General features: G+C 35.3%; 1 protein-coding gene across 10 annotated transcripts in view; it reads right to left on the reverse strand.

Moving 5' to 3' along the window:
- Positions 1–22886, reverse strand: part of Lis-1 (LisH and WD40 domain-containing Lis-1) — a 761024-nt gene that overhangs the window by 140036 nt on the left and 598102 nt on the right. For 8 of the 10 annotated variants that reach the window (XM_067772985.1, XM_067772987.1, XM_067772995.1 and 5 more), the window contains 2 exons: positions 19841–20036; positions 17599–17724 (listed from right to left, as the gene is read on the reverse strand). In XM_067772985.1, the coding sequence (XP_067629086.1) occupies positions 17599–17724; positions 19841–20036 (322 nt within the window). The remainder of the gene's footprint in view (positions 1–17598; positions 17725–19840; positions 20037–22886) is intronic. The other 2 variants (XM_067772994.1, XM_067772993.1) reach the window with 1 other exon arrangement.

Consider the following 22886-nt stretch of genomic DNA (forward strand, 5'->3'; position numbering starts at 1 on the left):
CATTAAAGTACATCCTGCCTTAATCAGATGGATCGGCTGCATGTTAAATTGCAGAAAGATTACATCACAATGGGGATTGTACGAGGCCACGAAATCGGTGGACAGGGGCACGCCGCAGGGAGGGGTGCTATCACCTCTGCTGTGGACACTGGTCATCAACCAACTGCTCAGGCAATTCGATGAGGGACCCGTAAAACTTACGGCTTACGCAGATGACGTTGCAATTGTCATAAGTGGAAAATGCCTTCCAACGATTAGTTCTTTGTTGGATCGGGCGCTGCGGGATATTCATACCTGGGCATCTAATGTCGGGCTGAAAGTCAATGCGGAGAAGACGGATATGGTCTTGTTTACAAAGAGGTACAAGGTCCCAAATTGGACCAGGCCTAAGTTAGGAGCGGTGACCTTACAGGAGAAACCTTGCACAAAATATCTAGGAATCATCCTAGACAGTAAGCTGTCATGGAAGCTCAACGTGGAGGAGAGGGTCAAGAAGGCCTCAACGGCACTCTATGCATGTAAAAGAATGCTGGGGTGTACGTGGGGCCTATCGCCCTCTCTTTCTCATTGGGTTTTTACAGCGATTGTAAGCCCTATTCTATACTATGGAGTTCTTGTTTGGTGGAAAGCCACACAAAAAACAACATACCTCAAAAAATTAGAGGGGGTATGCAGACTATCGATGCTTTGCATTACGGGAGCCCTGAAAACAACCCCGACGGCTGCACTGTATGTCATTCTGCACATTCCACCTGTAGACCTGGTAGCAAAGAACAAAGCATTAACGACCGCAACCAGGCTCGGTGCTTCGGGGCAGCTTGAGCGCCGACCATATGGCCATAGTAGTATAGCGTCCTCAGTCACAAGACGAACAGACTACATGATTCCCTACCTGCACTTTGAGGGAGATCTTAAGGCCACAATAAAGGTGGACGGTTGGCGCAAGGGTGCGCAAATGGCGGACGAGGCGATACATGTGTACACCGATGGTTCCAAAATAGTGGAAGGAGTAGGGTCTGCGGTATACTGCGCTGATCCGGAATTAAGCAGATCCTACAGGCTGCCGGATTACTGTAGCGTTTTCCAAGCGGAAATATTAGCCGTAACCAAAGCAGTAGAAACCCTGGAAGAGAATAGCTTAAGCTGCAACCGTGTTAACTTTTATATTGACAGTCAAGCAGCAATTAAGGCAATAATCTCGCATAGCACAGCATCTAAATGCGTGTTAGAGTGTAAGCAGTCTCTGGAGAGAATCGGGACAGGGAGAAGCATACATCTATATTGGGTCCCAGGGCATATGGGAATAGATGGGAATGAAAAAGCGGACGAATTAGCTAAAAAGGGCGCATCCCTTGAAGCTTGCTCCGTAGACGTCCCAATTAGATTGGGCGAGATTAAGCGAAGGCGAGAGGTGCACATGATCGACCAAGCAGAAAAGGCGTGGGTTCAAGCGCGGGGCTGTAAAGTGTCGAAGATTATGTGTAGGTCTTACAACCTTAGACTAACACAGTTGCTTCTCTCATTAAAAAGAGAGGACTGTAGACTCATGACGGGTATTCTGACTGGACACTGCCTTCTGGCGTCACATGCCTTTAAATTAGGCTTGGTCAGTGATAGCAGGTGTAGGAAGTGCGGGTTGGAGGAGGAAACGATCGAGCACGTTCTGTGCTCGTGCCCTGCACTTGCCAGGCTAAGAGTCCAGCTATTAGGAGTGATACAGCTGTCAGATCTAGAAGCAGCAAGTGGCTTAAGTCCTAGGAAGCTTCTAGTATTTGCCAAGAGGACGGAGTTATTTTATAACATAGGTCCTGGTTTTTGATAGGGTTTTTCAGTTTGGTCGTTAAAACAAACTTCTGGTAACACTACGGACTCAATCAGTCTATGTGAGGTCCTCATGGACCGGCCAGTTCAACCTACCTAGCAATAAAGGAATTTCACTTTTTTCCACTCAGCTTCACTTTTAACAGGTGGACCAAGGCTATTTAAATATAAAGTAAGCTGCTCCAGAAGTCCGGCACTTTTTCCCGATCATCTTGTCAAGCAATATTTATTGATTTGATATGATTCAAATTTCAAAACAAAAAATTGCTTACATTTTGTTTTTCTCTCGTTCGCCTGTAAAATATAAGTGAATAAATTTGGGTTTCCCCGCTATTCATTTCGCTCGAACAAAGAGTTGCCGATAAGGCGAAATCTTTTTCGAACACGAAAAATTTTTTCGCTACCCTCTGCGATAGGGTGAACAAAAACTGTGAATATTTTCGAGCGAAAATAAAACTCGCGATAAGGGTGAATATCTCGATCCTTGCGCCACGTGGTGCCGATTTTTTTCATATGTCGCCTTCTATTCATGTATGTAATATGTGTTCCAAATATGAGCCTAATCGGACCACAAATACGATTTTTTTGAATATCTCGATCCTTGCGCCACCTGGCGCCGATTTTTTCACATGTCGCCTTCTATTCATGTAAGCATTATGTGTTCCAAATGAGAAAAATCGGACCACAAATACGATTTTATGTTACAATATCCCGTTACATTTTGTTTAGTATATAAAAATAAGGTTAGGTTTTTTATTGGCACCACGCCAGTTTTCAAATGTCACTGATTCCTATTAGGAGTGAATAAAACCGCCCTAACTCCAGGTCAGGAAGGCATTGCATCTCCTAACTCGCCAAAACGCCCGAGGGAAGCAAAGCAGCCAACCTTGAGGCGAATTTTACTTTTCCACTCAACGCAAAAAAGCCCGAAAATTGACGTTGAGTTGAGGATGACACCGCACGTCCACTCACACGTAAATACAAGACCGGAATGTACTGAGGATTTAGATTGTTACAAATTGTCAGGAGAGAGTCCTTGTAATAATGAGGCACTTAATGAACTAAATAGAATGGGAAATAATAGGGAATTAAATAAAAAATAAAAATTTGAAAATAAAATAATAAAAAAAATTGTTTAAGTTAAACGGTTTTATTGAAATTACATTAAGTAATAATAATACTAAAAGCTAGAAAATAAGGACCTACGTCCTAGGTACTAGTCGTCACACTCCTCATCAATCTATGGCGTTGATCAGACAAATAAATCACCCCTATTCTGCACTTTGAACTGAGCTGAAATTTTCTCAGTTTGGCAACTTTGCTATCCTGCGTTCCGTTTTCATTCAGTCCAACTTGGAAAGTCTCGATTTGACGTATCCTACACTTCGAGCGGAGTGCGGTTTTTATCAGTTGCAAATTAGTTGACGGAGATTGTTTTGGTTTTTATTTTCACGGGCTTTAAAGCGCAATTTTTTAAAAAATATGTAAGTAAAATATGCATTAATGTTTATAAAAACTATTTAAAAACAAACTTTATTTTTTTGTGGTTTTGCAGGGCAACAAGTACAACACCAGAGCAATACGAAAAATTGGTGGAAATGCTGTCAACAAAAAGAGACGTTGCACAAGGTTTCTCAGAAAGGCCTAAAGAAGTGCGTTTTGGAAAGAGGTTGCATTGGCATTGAATGTACTTGGTCCCCATCGAAAGAAGCGAATTTATGGCGAAAGGTAAGGTTATCCTGAAAATAACTTACATATGTTTTCATAATACTTGTAATGATTTTTTTTAATCTAAAATATTTAATATGTATGAAGTTTTAGCACTTTCAGCGCCAACTTACAATTCAACCCTCATCCTGAATTGATCACTGATGGGCGTAGTAACTTTATTAAGACAACATAAACCCTATGTTAACAGGCATAATATTTATTTGAAAGATACCGTTGTATGTAAGCCTTATAGCTCATATAAAGTAAAACTTACGTAAGGAATTATTATAAGCCATAAGGTAGAGTATATCAACTTTATTATAAGGCTTATGGATCAACAAAAATAATGCTTACTTGCATAAGGCCTTATTAAAAGAAACTACTTGCTGTAGTAAGACCTTTTATATAAGGCTTACGCAAAATCAGGCTTACATAAGCTGTTATAATAACGAGGTTGAATTAGGATTGGTGTACCATTAGAGTGGTCTTAAAAAAATTTTTTTGCAAACAGATCGTACCGCCCCCTCAAATTATTCCTTTTTATTTAAATGGTCGATTTCCAAAGTTTTAGACAGATTACTTCAGTTTAAGTCGTAGCACATTCTCATTAAATATGCCGATATCGGAATTTTTATAATTTGCAAGAGAAATGTTAGACACTTTGTTACAAAGTAGTTAAGTGTATATGTTACATATCCTTTCATTAAAACTTGCTTACTTTTAATGGCTTTTTTCATTAGCAAACAATTAAACATAAGTGCATTAACGTTAAACTTACGTTTTCTATAACTAACCCCACCTCGAAGAACAGAAATAAATTACTAGTAATTTCGCTTAAAACGGGATTTTTGCTGAACCATGACCCATCAGGTAAATTCTGATGGCGAATTCAGATTCAGCACGCCAAAATAGATGTGAAAACATGTATCGCGTTACCAGATCCACGCATTTGTCAAATTGTTGCATAAACAGATTTTCCGTAAGACTCGCAAATTCAAACGAGAAATTGCCTATAGTAATCAACAAAACTTTTCGTGTGCAAACAGCGACTAATGAAGGGAGAAATGTAGGCTATTGAATAGAATTGTGCTTTTTCGTTCATTTCAGAGATTCGATCCTTTAGTTCTTTTTCTGCTTTTTCTGCTTGCACCCGCAAAAAAAGCCAACAAGTATAGATGAGGGTGTGTATGCAGTAATGCTTTGTGTAGGTATATTTAAATGTGTTATGAATAAATAAGTTAATATATACATATATGTTTAATTAACTTAAAAAAAGTTACAAATTTCGGAAGATCCAGGAAGGAAATTGAAAGAGTACAGACACAAATTATAAATATGATCTTTTCAAGTTGAACAAATGTAATTAGTTTCTTAAAAAAGATGTTTTTCACACTTAGTCCATACATATATTGTTTTAGCAGTGCCACACACAAAGATGACCACACATATCTTTAGTGTAAGTGGCATCATCGACATTCGTGCTCAGAATTTCTGCGTATGTATGTATGAATTTACAATGTTCGCGAACGAGAAGTGAGAAAGAATAACATTAGATAAAGCAAACTAAAGGAACAAATGAACTAAAAGAACAAATAGAACCGAAATCGAAGATCTAGTTCACTTGTCCAGTTGAGAGACCCGGTCAATTGAACAAGTTCAGAACGAAACGACCCAACTCTACTATTGAAAGAGTGTTGAAAGAGTGTGCGTCAATTTGTCGAAAAGTAATTTGTGCAAAATGGAAACAAGAGCAAGTGAAAAGATTTATTTAATAGAATATGATGAAAGCCAAATCATAGGATATAAGTTACCCTCAAATGGTCAAATTTTAAAAGTGTGGCTTTTTAACATGCGTAAGGTGAAGCTCGATCTTCGTTCAAGTGCATATCTGGTTGTTAAAGAGGCAGAAATTCTATGGAACAAAGCGCGTATTCCAGTTCGTCAAATTCATAGAAGTGTTCAAAAAGTTGAAACGTTATATCAGCAGTGGAAAAGTCTTCAAAGAACATGTACACGGCGCACACCACTTCAGGAAAAGCGAGAGGAAGAGTTTCCTAGCAACATGAATAACCTCTTTGATATAGCACACGGAAATGCGTTAGATTTAATTAAAATCGAAGAAGATAAAATGGTTTTTTTGAGTCAACGTAAGGAAGGTAGACCAGGTGCTATGGTGGGTTCTGATCGGTCATTACTTCAAAAAGAAAAGCGGAAAAATGTGCGTGTGGAAAGGGAGTTGAGAAGGAAAGAAAGGCAGAACGAAGGACAGCTTCAAGGATTTTCAGCAGCAGAGTACTCGAGTGATAATACAGAAGACTTCACTGATATGAACGCTTCTGACAAAGATGAAGATGTCGAACCAATTTCTGAATGTAATGCATTTTATTACACCAAAGCTTGTAGCTACTTTAGATAAATGTTTAGATAAATGTTAGTTAGCGATAGGAACGCAGTACGAGTTACTATAGCTACTGCTGAAGCTTTAAACCATGATGTCAGTACATTGGTGATTAGTAAGACATCCATTCGGCTTTGCCGTAAGCAATTTCGCTCGGAAGCTGCTGCAAAATTAAAGCAGGATTTTCGCAACGAAAATATAAAGCAAGTTACTGTGCATTGGGATAGAAAAATTTTACCATCTCTCACAGGAAAGGAAAAAGTTGACAGATTACCCGTAGTGATCACATCAAATGGAATTGAGCATCTTCTTGGAATACCTGTCCTCACAGCTTGTACTGGAAAAGAACAGGAAGACGCCATAATCCAACTCTTAGAGGAATGGGATCTGACAGAAAAGGTAATTTCAAAGATAATTCTCAAGGCATAAAATGTTTATTACATAACATGTTTATTACATAAAATGTTTTTCAATTAGGTACAAGCTTTGTGTTTTGATACGACTGCTACAAACACAGGTCGATTGCAAAGTTCTCGCATTTTGTTAGAACAAAACTTCAAGAGAGAAATGTTATACCTTCCATGTCATCATCACATTTACGAAATTTTGTTAAGAAGTGAATTCGAGAAATATAACTTGGAATCAAGTGGTCCGACGATGTCCATTTTTCAGCGCTTTAGAGCATCTTGGTCTAAGTTGAATCACGAGAAATTCGAAAGTGGAATAAAGGATATACGTCTAAAGTCTTTATTAAGCGTTGCTGAACATGACAAGATAGCCCAATTTGCGCGTAACTATGTTGCTAAACAACATCCCAGAGCAGATTATAATGAGTTATTGGAACTAGTTCTTATCTTTCTTGGTCAGGGCAGAGTCCCAATAAAATTTAAGTCACCAGGAGCGTTCCATCATGCCCGGTGGATGGCTAAAGCGATATATACGCTTAAAAATTTTCTATTCCGGAAATAATTTTTAATTTCGTCGGTTGAGGCCAATGCTTTAGTTTGTTTATTTTGAAAATTTACTTGAGACCTTGGATTGAAGCCCCAATTGCCGCTAAAGCACCACTTAATGATCTGAAAATATAACGCAATTCAATGAATTAAATTAAAAATTAAGTAAGAAAGTAGCGAGCAAGTTTTCTGAACACGTGTGGTACCTGAAAGACGAAAACGATAATGAAAGTAAACGCCTTATTTTTGAGATGCATAAATTTCAGATTTTGTCAACGAAAAAACATTATCGTTTTTTGAAATATTTTCTATTCCCACACTGATTTTCTGAGTGTTGACCCATCGAAATGGCAAAATGAATATGGATTTAAAATAGGAATATATGTTGTTACGTTCTGTACTAATGGAAGATTGTAATGCGGTTTTAACTAAAAACGAGAAAAAAACAATATATTTTGCAAATAGTAACAGATTACAGAAAAAAATATGGAAGTACTAATAAATCAGATCTTTGCGCTTAATATTAATTGGGTTTCATTTATAATTGTGTGTGCCAACAAGAAAATCATAAAAGTAAGTAAATCTTATATAAATAATACACATTTTCACTTGTACACATACAGCAATTTATAAGAAGTATTCCTCTTTGTGCAGGAAACAAGTGTAAAGAGTTTTTCACAGTAGTACAATTCTTCTTCATTGTTCAAAAGAGGTTGTCACACCCATTTAAAAATGTTTAAGTTACGTCAATCGGTATTCGAGTTATAGCTCCAGAAACCGTAGCCAATACATGATCAAATAAGAGGCGGTGCCACGCCCGTTTCCAAAAATTGTTGCCATTCATTTAATTGTTATAAATACACTTTAGAAGAGAAAAAGCGTATTAACAACTTTTTAGAAGGTTTTTTTTGGTTATGGCTCTCGAAAATAACAAAAAACCCCGATTCTGGGCATTTTCAATGGAAATGTGCCACGCCTTAACCTGAAGCTATCTGCCCAAGAGTTTGGAATTTTATTACCTACATACAAAGGAAAAATTTGAGGGGCGGTACAGGTTTTTCATAAACTTTTATTTTTTCATACAAAATATGTCCAGTCTAGTGTACCATACTATAACCTTATTATCTATATATTAATACGCTCACAAAATTTCGCATACTTAGCACACGTAAAATCATATAAAAGTTATATGAATTGATTCGTATTGATCTGCCGCAGTGCATAGGCCTATTTGTTAACAAATATTACTCTATTTGTTTATATTTAATAGAAAGTTTTTTGTAAATTCGAACAATTCATACAAATATCGTAATTCATTTTCGTGCATAAGCACAATTTTCTCAGTGTTCTAATGCGAATTTCAAAGACCTAAACCTTTATGCACAAGCGCGCCGTCTTTGGGAACAATTATCTAAGTGTTCCAATGTGAATTTCAAATTTTATGTATCCCCGCTAAATCCGAAAGCACAAATGTTTCACCTATATACAAATATGGTCTCCCGTTGTTGCCACTTACCTATAATAGCCTCTACCAAAATCCTAAAAAATTGTTCCAAAGTAATTTGTAGCGTACCAAAAAATCTTAAATAGAATTAATTTTTGACCGGCCCATTTTTTGTGGCAAATTTCACTTACACGTAAATACATAATCCTTTTTTTAACAGATTCTTTGTTTTTTATTTTAGTTGTTTTCAAAAAGACATGAAATCACAAATAATGAGTTAACTTTTGTTGAAACTAATTTATTTATAACAAAAAAAAAAGTTACAAAAATATAACATTACATTTTTTATATTTGCCGTCTTCCAGTGAGTTTTACAGCTCCGGCTCACGCTCAATTCTCCCGGGAATGCTCTGGATCATTGAGAGACTTGAGAAGCAGATGTCGTGAAATTTTCGCACACGTGAAATGTGATAGGCAGATGTCGCCGCCGTTTTTCATTTAACTCATACGGCCAAAGGTTAAGCAGCAACATCTATTTTTAAAAAACTAGGTTTATTAAAGGCAGCGTTGTCAAACTAAAAAAAGAATTAACAAATTATCTGGCTCTCAAATTGAACCAGACTTCTATCTGGATTTATCTGGTTCAAATCGTTGTTGTTGCATTTACATGCAAAATTATTTATCTGGCTCAGGATTTTGCCACCGGATGATGGCAATTGCCTTTTATGCTAATTACGAAACAAAAAAACGTCCCAAAAACGTTTTTGATTTTAGGTCAAACCGGCAACCGGCATCATAGCGGCCGTATTGCATAAGCAGTATATTACCCACTATCTATATATTAATACGCTAAAAAAATTTCCATACAATCAATTGACAGGCTGTTTCGCATACTTAGCATACGTATAATCATATAAAAGTTATATGAATCGATTCGTATTGATCAGCCCAGGCATGCTTAACGAACGAAACGATATCATTTCGTTACGATAATCAACGCTAATAAACGAAACCAAGTCACTTCGTTTCGTTTATTAACGTTAAGAACGTCAAATTAACGAAGTGACTTCGTTTCGTTTATTAGCGTTGATTATCGTAACGAAATGATATCGTTTCGTTCGTTAAGCATGCCTGGATCAGCCGCAGTGCATAGGCCTATTTGTTAACAAATATTACTCTGTTTGTTTATATTTAATAGAGTTTTTTGTAAATTCGAACAATTCATACAAATATCGTAATTCATTTTCGTGCACAATCGCGCCATCTTTGGGAACAATTATCTAAGTGTTCTAATGCGAATTTCAAAGACCTAAACCTTTATGCACAAGCGCGCCGTCTTTGGGAATGTGAATTTCAAATTTTATGTATAATAGCCTCTACCAAAATCCTAAAAAATTGTTCCAAAATAATTTGTAGCGTACCAAAAAGTCTTAAATAGAATTAATTTTTGACCGGCCCATTTTTTGTGGCAAATTTCACTTACATAAGTCTTTATTTTACAGATTCTTTGTTTTTTATTTTAGTTGTTTTCAAAAAACATGAAATCACAAATAATGAATTAACTTTTGTTGAAACTAGCTAATTTATTTATAACAATTAATGGCAAATTTGCTCGAAAATGTGTTTGCATTTGCAGATTAAATCCTTATTTTAGATAAAGTACGTCCTATACTGAACAAAAAAAAAAGTTACAAATATATAACATTACAGTTTTTATATTGCCTTTTATGCTAATTACGAACAAAAAACGTCCCAAAAATGTTTTTGATTTTTGGTCAAAGCGGCAACCGGCACCATAGCGGTCGTATTGCATAGGCAGTATATTACCCACTATATTTATTATTAGGCTAACTTTGTTGGATTATATATCCATTAATCGGATGCTTAGATCCCATAACCCTAATTTGTTTATGTCGCTTAAAGTTATGAAATCAATTTTATATTAGTAAATATGTTTGCGTGAATAACTTCAATGTTTTTTTTTTGTTTTTCTTTTCTTCCTAATTTATTCTGCTTTGTTATATCTTAGTATTATATTGTTCACAGACGATATTTTATGGTAGATATGGTCATATATATTAATGAAATGGAGTGTTTACAAATTTAATACAAATTAATTACGTACAAAGATCTCAATGGGAAACCCAACATTAAATATCCGAACATTAGAATCTTCATACTTCCACAATGATCACATTAAAACCCGGAAAAAAGTCTAAGTGCACTTATTGCGTTTTTATATGGAGCTGTTTGTTCACTTCACTTAATTTTTTCGCAATTTAAGTACTTTATTTTTTTCTTCTTTAATTAAACATTTTTTTAGTAAACTCTGCCTTCTTTCTCATTACATAATTTTTCTATATTTTTATTTTATTTATTCTACTCGAAATTTTTGTTTTGTGTCACGCTTACATATTAGATATGTATTTATACAAAATTAAGCGGGTGGCGTGAAATATGCTAAATTCCTTTAGCAAATTTCTTTGTTTTTAACTAAAAGTTCATGTTTTTTGAATTATGAGACTATTGAAGTTAATGGGCGATATATGTATATGGGTGATATAGGCCTACTGCGGAACCGAGCTCCCAAAACTAACTTCGGTAGCGCACCAACGGGGACCTTCCGGGTGTGGAAAGACCTATTTTTCAATTCAATTTCAAGTAATTTCACCATAATTCTATGTCAATTTCATAAAAAATACACGTTGGTCGAATTGCGACCACAGGTGATACTAGTATGTTTTATTGCACATATAAATTTGCTTGGACTTATAATAAGACACCATCTGACTTCAAATTCCTTTATTCATATTAACCTATTTCAAAACTTTATTTAACCGAGGGTCACACATCGGCAGTGGTGTCATGAAAATTCAATTGCCAATAGAGTGGCCGCAATAAGCTAGGAAATTTTTAAAGGTGGTAGTATCGATGAGCGCCGGGCTGAAAAAGTTTATATTTTACCTAAGGAAAGCACATGAAAAATTTGAAACCTCTCGGAAAATAATTAATGGACCCAAAAGTTGGTTAAAGTTTTGTCTTTGGGTCTTTTAGTACTTTATTGCCACTTCTAACTACATACATACATACATATCTATGAGAAAATAATTGGTTAATATTGATTGCTAAAAATATTTAAGACAACCGAAATATATCAAATTTTTTTTCAAATCCACGACAATTTTTTGCAAATCTACCACTAATCAAAGTCCGAAAACTGTGCAGGATACGCTACTTGCATGAAAAAACGACCTTGCGCATGCATTGAAACCGTTATTATATGAATTGCAATGTGTTTTTGCCAAACTTATTTGTTTACGTGCTAATTTCAAGTGTTACTTTCGAGTGTTACAAATAATCGTCTAATATTTATGATAAAAATGGCAAAGTCGAAACTTTCATCGGTTAAAACACGCAAAAGTGATGAGCAACAAAAAAAATGGCATTGATTGGACATGTTTCACATCAAATTTTAGGAGCCAAATTGCCTTCAAACAGACAAGTGTTAGAAGTATTTTTCTACAATATGCGTTTTGTGAAACTAAATGCAAAAGAAAGTGCAAGGCTAGCGATATTATGGCAACAAGCGCGTGTTCCAACCCGAGATCATCATAAATGCTCTGGCAAGCTTATAAAAATGTACGAAGATTGGAAAACTTTAAAAAAGTGAAGGTGGAAAAGATGGCAGCGGGAATGAAGAAAAAGTTTGATCTTTTCATAAGCATTTTAGATGATCTTTTTGATATTGCGGCTTGCGATGCATTGACTATGCTGAGGAACGAACAGGACAAAGTGTTTTTGGAAAAGCAGCAGCAGAAATGGCGACCAGGTTCAATGACTGACAAAAAATTGGCACACAAAGAAAAAAGATCGGAATTGAGAAGAGGAGAGGAAGAAGCACGGATATCAAAACATGTGCAAACGTCAAAGTTGCAGCCAGTTGGTAAATAATTTAATAGTTACTTTTGTGGACTATAATTATATATGTATTAGTTCCAATTGAAATAAAATCGTTTTCTCACTAAAGTTTACTCCGACAGTGAAACCGAAATTGCATCTGATTATATGGAAGCATCTACAGATAGTGTTGTCGATGATGATAATGAACCCATACAACAAAATACGAGTTCTGTTATAAAAAGAAAATGGATTACGCCACGGTTATACGCTGCACTTGATAAAGCAAATGTTGCAAAAAAAAAAAGAATTTTAAAAATGAGACTCACTCCAAATTAATATTTATTACGACTTTAGATATCAGATTGGCAGGCATGCATATATTAATGGCAACAGTAGAGGATTTAAAAATTTCTGCAGATAATCTGGTCCTGAATCGTACTTCACTACAACAGTTGCGTGAAAACAATCGACTCTATCAATTCAATGAAACAAAGTCTGAGTTAATAAAAAATGTGGGTATTATGCATAGATAAACATATTTTGTATATTTAAGTTTGTCTATGTATTATAAAATAGTTAAGTACGATCGCTTGGTGGTTCACTGGGATGGGAAAATTTTGGCAGATTTAGTCGGCAGATCAAATGTAGATCGAATAGCAGTTCTGATAAGCTACAATGGAACGGCCAAGTTTTTAGGAGCTCCCAAAATTGAATCGGGTAACGGAAAAAAACATCGCCCAAGCTGTTCACAAACTTCTTGTCGAGTGGGGGATTTCTAAAAAAGTAGTAGCTTCATGCTTCGATACAGCCTCTTCAAACACTGGCCTTAAACGTGGTGGTTGTATGCTTTTGAATGAACTTCTCGGTCGGAAACTTATCAATCTTGCATGCCGTCATCACATTTATGATATTGTGCTAAAAAACGTTTTTGAAAAGAAGTGCGTTAAAAGTAGTGCGCCGGAAACTCTAATTTTTAATAGATTCGCTGACATATGGGAGAATATAAAACACGACCAATACAGTTTCGGTATAAATTACCAGATTGTTGGTTCCAAAATTAGCCACGAAGAAATAGAGCAAATAAAACAGTTTTGTGAAGAGAACTTAATTGTATTCGAGATATGTCAGTATTTATTCTTAAACTTTACATCAAAGTATGGTATAGGTGCACTAATTCTATTGAATGCCCCAATCAAGATTTGAACTTTTTGCGCGATGCTTTCAAGTATTCAGAAATCGATGACTGTATCTGAAGCGGTTATTGTTTATTTGCGCATTTCCAAAAATATATTTTGCAAACAAACGCTCAAACGCAGAATGTTTTAATGGTTTTATTTTAACAATATGTTTTCTATAGTTTTCTCGTTAGACCCAAGCAATAAAGTAGTATTTGTATGGTATATTTACGAATTATTTTTTGAGTGTCAACAAACATGCGTACATAAGTCCTACCTCATTTCTTTTTTATCAACGATTGAACCACTACCACTACGATAAAACTAACACACCCACAGTTTAAATTTTGGTGACCACTGATATATATCGTTAGCTTAATGTGAAAATGTGCTAAGCAAATTTTTTTGAAAAATTTTATTTTAATGCAGTTTTAAAACTGAATTCAAAACACATCGATCACAAAAAAAATATTTTAATTTTTAATTTTTACGTGCTGTGGGCAATGATGTGTAAATGTGCCAAGTCGTCAGCTGTTAGAAAGAATATGCCAAGTCAACCTGTCAATAACATCAATCTGAATTACTAGTCATTTCTTTGTGTGCGCATTTTATTTACATGCTTTGTTGTTGTATTAACGATAAAGACACTTCCCTAAGGCTATGGGGAGTGTTACCGATGCTGATGGTCCTTTGCCGGATATAGATCAGGTACGTTCCGGTAACAAAGCACAAAGGTACTAGCCCGACCATCTCGGGAACGACTTATATGACCACATTAAACCTTCTAGGCCATCCCGCCCTCCCCACCCCCTAATTCCATGAGGAACTTGGGGTCGCCAGAGCCTCAGCTGTCAATGAAACAGGATTCGCCACGGTTAGATGAGGTTGACAATTGGGTTGGAGATGCTATATATTGCGCTGGCAACCCCTTGAGAGGGTTGCGAACACAACCCCTTGAAATTGGATTCACTCAATTGAGACATGGCTTTGGTGTTTGATAAATGCTTTGCGCTGACCATAATCTACTTCAATTCTTACATGTCGATAACTACATGCTTTCTTACAGACTAGTTAAAAATAGAAAACAATTCAAGCTTAAACTTATATAAGCTGTTATTAAAATTAATAACACTACTGAATCGATTTGCTAGATGTATAGTCCTTATACTTATAGGTTCATTCATAGCATAATTCGTTTTATGAGTTATTTCGATAAATAATCTATTATGCCGAAGATCACGCAGTTGAATATATGGAAAGAACAAATTAGACAAATCAGAGCAATTCGTGCTAAAGTTTATTACATTATAAGCAAGCATGAGTGAGATAAGATTTATTCTGTCATGCAAAGCCTGAAGACCAAGCAATTTGTGCCTGCTGGTATATGATGGGAGGCCGTCTGGCCAGTGAAGCATACGTAAAGCAATTTTTGTAAATTTTTTTTAACTTTCTCAATTTTATAGGAGTTAGATTAATAGAAAGGATTCCATATTATTGAGCAATATACAAGACCATTTCTAACCAAGGATTTATAAAGTGCCTTCAACGTCATAGGGTCCTTAAAGTCACTGGCGTTACGTCTACGGAACCCAACCATTGCAACAAATTTTGAAACAATGAATTCAATATCACTAGAAAAAGACAGTTTGGAGTAAAAAAATTACACCCAAGTTTTTTTTCTCTTGGCAACGATTACGAGATTTAGCTGGAATAAGACACAACACAGCATTTGTTTGAATTTAAAAATAAATTATTGTCTGCGCACCATCCGGCAAAAGAGTCCAGATAAGAACTGTTAGAAATAGTTTGACAAATTAATTGTATTTTTGTGAAATATATAGTTTTAGTGTTATATTTCAATCATTAAAGCGGAGGAGTGATGGGGAAACATATTGAGTAAAAAGTGCTAAGTCAGGAGAAAAAATTTGTTTTGAGTGCGGAAATTCTGCTAAGTCATAAAATAGCTGCTGGGTTAGCATACATGATTTTTATTTATCTTTTTCAAAGCTTCTCCACTCAAAAGTATTGCAATTAAGGTATCCTACAGTTTTGAAAAAATGGTTATTTCAAAAATTATTCATTTTTTTCGTCTCCTGTAAAATTCGTAAGAAGTGACTTAGCACATTTTCATATTAAGCTAACGTTATGTACATTTGAAGCTCTTATTAGCACCAATTATGCGCGATCCTTTTTTACATTACTATGTACTTCGTATGGTGGCCGGCGTGGTGTGATGATAGCGTGCTCCGCCTACCACACGAGGATCCTGGGTTTACGCCCCGGGCAAAGCAACATCAACAATTTTAGAAACAAGATTTTTCAAATAGAAGAAAATTTTTCTAAGTGGTGTCGCCCAACGGAAGTGTTTGACAAGCACTCCGAGTGTATTTCTGCCATGTGTACGACGCAAATAGGAAGAGAAAATCGGCCTAAAATCTCTTCGCAGGTTATCGCCTTACATTTATTTTTATGCACTTCGTGTTAATGCAATTTTTTTTAATCTTTTTCAAATATTATGACCGTGCTTGCCACTTCATATGGCGGATTTACATAAACGCTATGGTCGCTTCAAAGCGAAGAAAGCGGCAAGGCGTGCATTACTATCGTATAGCATAAAAGCATCAAAGCGAAGCAGCGCGACCAAAACATTTATGTAAATCCGAATTAAATGAAGTATTTGTTTTTTAAATATATGGAAAGTTCTCTTATGTCGAACATTCCCAAGGTATATACAATTCAAAATGAAAAATTTCACCGTATTAAAACATTTTTGATTTTTAAGCAAATATTTTTAAATGAAAAAAATAAAAAATTATATGTACATATATCCATATATATAAAATTCAAATTATGTATATATGTATGTATATTAACCTGGGTCGATTTGTATTGACGAAAGTTAACCGATATCACGCCATCGATTTTTCGTATGCGAAGTGGAACCTTTTTTCCTAATTAATAAATCGCCCAGTCTAATGTATATATGAAGGTATAGATCGGGTTGCGACCTGAAAGGTTTGGCCGATCATAAAAAAATTTTAAATACTAACTAGACACCTTACAAGGATAGTTATAGCTCAAAAATAATGTCGATATATAAAGGGGGCGTGACACCTCCCATACAAATGGGATATTTGATACTACAAAACTTTGGAAGTGTTCTTGCCAGAACATTGAAGTTCAGTTGTGATGGGAGTGGGAGTGGGGGTGGAAGTGAAAGTGGGAGTGGAATCATGTTTTTAGGTATATCTAATATGAAATAATCATAAGATTTTATCTATCAAGGTGTGAGATATGTTATTTGCTAAAAAAACACACCCGATTATCGCACGCAGAAAAATTTTCATGTTGAATCAACACTTTTTTAACACTTTTTCAGGTTATTATTTTTCAACACTATCGCTCAGGTTGTTTTAACATGAATCTACTTTTTCACTGTTCCTACATGTCAGATCAACATGAAGGAACTGTGTGAATTTAACATGATCACAAACGTTTGAATCAACATGACTTCCTGTTAATACACCATTATTTGTCTCGTTAAATTAACACTATTTCATGTTACTCTAACACGATCTGACATGTTAAACTAACACTATACTATGTTGAAATAACACGATATGTCATGTTAAACTAACACGATCTATCACGTTAACTTAACAGGATTTTATTTTTAAATGAACACGATCTATCATGTTAATTTAATAGGTTGTTATTGTTAAATTAACACCATCTATCTTGTTACTTTAACAGTTTTTTATTGTAAAAGTAACACGATCTGTCATGTTATTTTAACAGGTTTTTATTGTTAAATTAACACGATCTATCATGTTATTTTAACAGTTTTTATTGTTAAATTAACACGATCTATCATGTTATTTTAACATGGTTTTTATTGTTAAATTAACATGCTAAAAATAAAACACCTGGCTTCTGGTTTTTTAAATTAATTTTATTTACTTATGACATTTTCAATTAAGGATTGTTTTTTTATATTAATATGGACATTTTGAGTGGCACTCGGTACACGCGCTCTCACATAACAAAAAAATAAGGCACACAAAAAACTTATGTATAAAAAAAATACTTTTATAATTCATTTACAAATTTTTTTTATAAAAAATATATAACCCATATGCAATTAAACATGAATACCCCTTATAACAATAAGGCAAATACATAAAAAGGGAAACTTACTTCGTTTTGACGCCAGTGTGAAAGCCGCTCCCTGAATTTTATTCTTAGCCCAATCTGTCTTTAGGAAAATGTCTGCCAAGTCAGCATCGTTTAGAAGACACATGCTTCCAGCATCTAAGCCACAATCTGAAAATTAACCCAAAATCGTTTCATTAAAAACTTTTGAATTGCCCAAGCAATTGTAAAACTGCTACAATACGTCCGAAAAATGTCGGAATAGGTATACAACGACGCCATGCCCAGTATTTCTGCGCAGAACACTTTTTTGCCTAATGTGATTACAACAACCTCGTGAAACTTGCAACTTTGATTGCAAATATCTCTTCACAGAAGGAAACAAATGCCAAACTCTGTTCTGCACATAAATACCATGGAAGCGCTTTGGATTATTGATACCCACGTAACATGAAAAATTCACAAATTACTTACCCAAAACTCTTTGTAAAACTCGTTCATCAAATTGCATCCTACCGCAAATAATTTCGCGTAAAGCTTCCACTTCTTTATTCGGAGAATAATCAAATAATATTTCCTCTGGAGTCTCAACAAATAACACATACGACTCTTGGTCGAAATGAGGCATAAGGAAATCTATTTGTTCGCACAATTCACAAAATAAAGTTTTAGACAATAATTCACAGAATTTTTCGCCACGTATGCGCTTACATATTAAAATCGGAATAATGCAAGAGGCAGCGCAGCCATGGCGGAACAGTACAAGGTGGCCGCGGCTCGACATGCATACAAACGTTCCATGTGCTTTGTTTTTGTAATTCTCTAGTGTAATGTCCAAAATCGCACTACGCTAGAGAATGTTATGTCCAATCTTATGAAAAAACTAGCAATCAGCTGCTTACCGACGCCACCTAGTTTTGGTTCGCCATGCAGCGCAGCATTGAAAAACGAACGAACAGTGTTGCCACAGAGAGATTTTTTATCCAAAATGTAAACTAAATAATAAAATGGCGTGTTTAACTACTAAGTTAGTTTCTAATGTCAAGCTAGTTTTTTGTACTCTATTTTTGCATATATGGCCAACATCGCCAAAAACGAAACCACAGAAAAAATTAGAATTTTGTTTTGGGCTTACACACATGCTCAAAGAAACCTATGCTTGAAGACATAGCGCAACCTCTTGTTTTCCTCGAAAACATACGATAGTTTCTGTAGTGTTTCTTAATGAACAAAATTTTTAAAAATTACATTATCTAACGAACAGGTACGTTTGCATTTCAGGAATCTTATCTCTAACGCTCTAGTTACCTTTTTCTGGCAGATTTAGGTTAACTGAAAATAATTAGATAAAATATTTCGAGAAGACAAATGTTTTGAGTACTTTTGAACACAATGAATTCGATCGCATTTTTTCATGTAACGTAACAGTCCAAAATTCAAAATAGTTTTTTGTCCAAAGTCTAGCATGCCAACAAACCAGAAAATTCAATTTCCTTCGAGCATTCCAAGTCTATTTTTCATATAAACTATAATATTAGCGGAGTTTTTAGTTAAGACCTTGTGTTTTTTTTGGGGTTTGCACGGTTTTTCGCGCATTACTTTTGATCGAATTGAGATATTAAATTTCTGTTTCCAGATTCCTAATCTAGACGTAAATACGCCTGTTTGGGTCCCCTATTTGATATATTTTATCAGATTTTCGGTAGGTACCCGTATATACATATATACACACTAAAATATTGAATTTCCTTTAGGTTCTACTTTCACATTTGTGATCTGTAGGACCCCCTCTACCATTCCCAGAAAGTAGCTTTTCCCAAAGCGTGATGTTCTCTCGTAAAGTTTCTCCAATATGCCACAAACAATAATGTTTCTCTTTTTCGATAAGAGAACTTTGGTACTTTGGAACTTTTGGCCATTTTACCTTACCAATAGTGGCAACACTGACCACGACTTAACTTCTGTTCTTTTGAGAACAAAATTCTGTTCACAGCCTTTGATGGGGGACAGATGGCGGTCGAAAACACTTGTTCATGTAAAATCAAACCGAATTTATGGTGCGGGATACACACTAATGTAATTCTAATGCAGAAATAGTTCATGTTATTTTAACCATACGATTCATGTTAAAATGTTCATTTTGATTTTTCGAAATTGTTTTTGCTTTACGTACTAGAGCTGTTCATGTTGATTCAACATGATTCATGTTAACTAAAAATGTAAGAAATTTTTCTGTGTGCGGGGGCAACATACTAGTATTACTTATTATTCAAATTATATAACTTACCAACTGAAGTACAGAAGTGCTGATGTGCGTATAATGTTTTCATGCATCGCTTATTGCGTAAATCCCAAACTCTGATTGTTTTGTCATCACTTGCTGATATAAGATATTTTCCACCTGGATGGAACGATAGGCCTCTGACCCAGTTATCGTGACCATTGAGAATAAATAGACACACTCCAGCAGTAACGTCCCAAATCTAGAAATAATTATTTTATTTTATTATAAATTTATAGATGATCATTATTTATTTTAGTTCAGAAATTAGTTTTTAAAAATATAAAGTTCTCAGTGAATCTCTATACTGTAATAACTTAAAGATAGATTTATAATTATAAAAACGATATTAGATAGAATTTTTTCGGTGTTTTCCACAATCTGTTTGGAATATTCACCCTTATCGCGAAGTTCACGCGGACGCCTTCACTTTTTTTGTTCGGGTGACCTTTTTTCGCCTATCGGAAATTTCGCGCGAACAAATGCTCACCTCGAAACAGCTGACGCTCTATTGTGAATTAGCAGTGAACAAATAATTTACCTGCAATTGTGTAAACAAGCGTATATTTCCCTAAAAAACAGCAAAAATAGAGATAAAAATTTATAAAACATGTTTAGTATTGCACTTAGGTTGGTATTGATTGAGCGCGAGCAGAATATACATGTGAAAGCGATTCGGAGGCAACCCTTTGGAGCTAACTGATTTTCAACTAGTTTTCGGCAATATTACAGGCTAAACAAGCCGGCATTCAAATATTTGTTGGATATTCTTACCAACTCCTTGCCACCATTGAAGCAACAATTTGGAGTTCCACCAATTGTAAAGTTGGGCGCATGTGTTCGTTATTTCGCAGAGGGGGGACATCAAAAATGCGTTGGAAAGCACCAATATGTTGGTATTAGCCAATTTTGTTTCAGTGAGGTACTTTCAGAGGCGCTGAACATTTTGGAACCGTTGTTTTGTCCACAATGGATAACTTGGCCGTCTTTGGAAGAACAAAATCAAACTTCACATGATTTTTATGCAAAGTTCGTAATACCAAGAGTTGTAGGATGTGTTGAGGAAACACACGTTAACATGGCAAGCCCTTCAAAGAACGTTCACCAATTTTACAATAGAAAAGGCAAATGCAGTTTAAATGTTATTCTGGTGAGAGCTGTGCATATAATTTAAGTCAAAATAAAATATAAATTATATACACAAATATTTTTTCAGGTATGAGACAGCAATCTGACAATTCGTGCTATCGGTGCTACACACCCTGGTGCTTGCCATGATGCCTTTATATGGAACATAATCGACTTAAGATCAGAAATGGAGCAGAATTATCTGCAAAGTTACAGCAATGCCCATCTACTAGGTAATAGCTTAAAATTAATGAAACGAATGCATTTAAAATTACCAGGTTTACAGGTGACGCTGGGTACCCTCTAGAGCCTTGGGGTAAGTAACCATCAGAACTCCGGAAAGTGGATAACCTGCCACAAAATTTAATGAAGTACACACGCGTTGTCGAAATATAATTGAAAGAACAAATGCTGTTCTTAAAAAACGATGAGGTGTCTTTTATTTGTATTGTATTATTCTCCTGTAAAGGCAATAAAAATAATTGACGTTTGCGCAGCTTTACATAACATTTGCATTCATTACAAAAGTCAACCAAATTTGCCAGCGCCACTCTTTAAATAAATCATATTAATTAAAATTCATTCATTATTTTTATTTAAAAGTATTAAAGTACCATTTTATCTAACTTATTCTAGTCAAAATCAAACATAAATACTTCATTTCATGAAACCTATATCTTGCTCATGGTATAAAAAAGGAACACAAATATATAAAAATAAAAATATTTAGCTAAATAAATAACTATTTCATTCACTGAAAATTCGTTTAAAATTAATTTAAAAAAATTAAAACTCAGTCTTTGGTTTTTCGTCGTAGAATTTTATTTTAATTCTTTTAACTCTAACGTACGTCGATTAACCTCAATTTGCTCCTCAATTTCACGTTTACGAAACTTTTCCATTTTTTCCCTTTAGATCGCACTTACGATCCAGTGTACGGCATATTGTAACGAATTTACTGCAAATCCTCTTATTTGCAACCTTCTGCTAAGTTCGAATCACTAAACTGTTGAATAAATAACACCAATATTGAATAATGCAATAATGGTCTTTATTAGACTACTTGAAAATAACACGTATAATTCGAAACTGATAGCTTGCTTAAACGAAACTGTTTTTTAAAATAATACTGCTATTGCTCGCTAGATAGCGTCTCAAATCCAACTGATTCTCGCGCCTCTACTGTTGCTGCCTTTTATAGTGTTTGGTTTCCTCGTTGACATTTCTAGGCGGTTCTGTTCTAGAATCTACTAGTTGGTTATCTGATATAATTATAACTACAGATGTACGTGTATACCTCTCATATGCGCGTGTATTTGTGAGCGACACTTCCACAATTATAATTGCATATCTCAGATAAGATATCTGCATGTGTTTGTGAGTTGCTTCTCCGCTGCGTGTACGTACATATATGTAGACATAATGATTGAATTATTGATGTGCATACAGTCACTGCTTAGCATCGGCTTAGAGATGGCACTACCCCTTAGTGTTGCTAATATTCGTAACACTGCCCTCCACCTAAGTCTGATCGTCCCGATCAGACAAATCTCTCGATCTAAACGCTGCTAGTCTCTCCAAATGAACCACTTTCGTTTTGGTTCGTGGTTTGCCAATGGTTTGTATGCGGTACACTACATCGTTGATCCATTTTACAACTTTGTATGGGCCTTCCCAATTACACTGCAATTTCGGGGCCAAACCTTTTTTTCGTTGTGGGTTGTATAACAGCACCAAATCGCCTTCCTGAAACCCTTCCGAATTAATTGCTTTATCGTACCTCGCTTTCCTCTTGTCACTCATAACCTATGCTCGTTGCCTTACCAGATCGTGTATCTCTCTTAGCTCTTCTTCCAAGACACTAGTGGATTTCTTGACATTTCTCTCCTCATCGGCATCTATCCCATACTTCAAATCCGCTGGC

Source organism: Eurosta solidaginis, chromosome 3, assembly GCF_040869045.1.
Source record: "Eurosta solidaginis isolate ZX-2024a chromosome 3, ASM4086904v1, whole genome shotgun sequence".
NCBI lineage: Eukaryota > Metazoa > Arthropoda > Insecta > Diptera > Tephritidae > Eurosta > Eurosta solidaginis.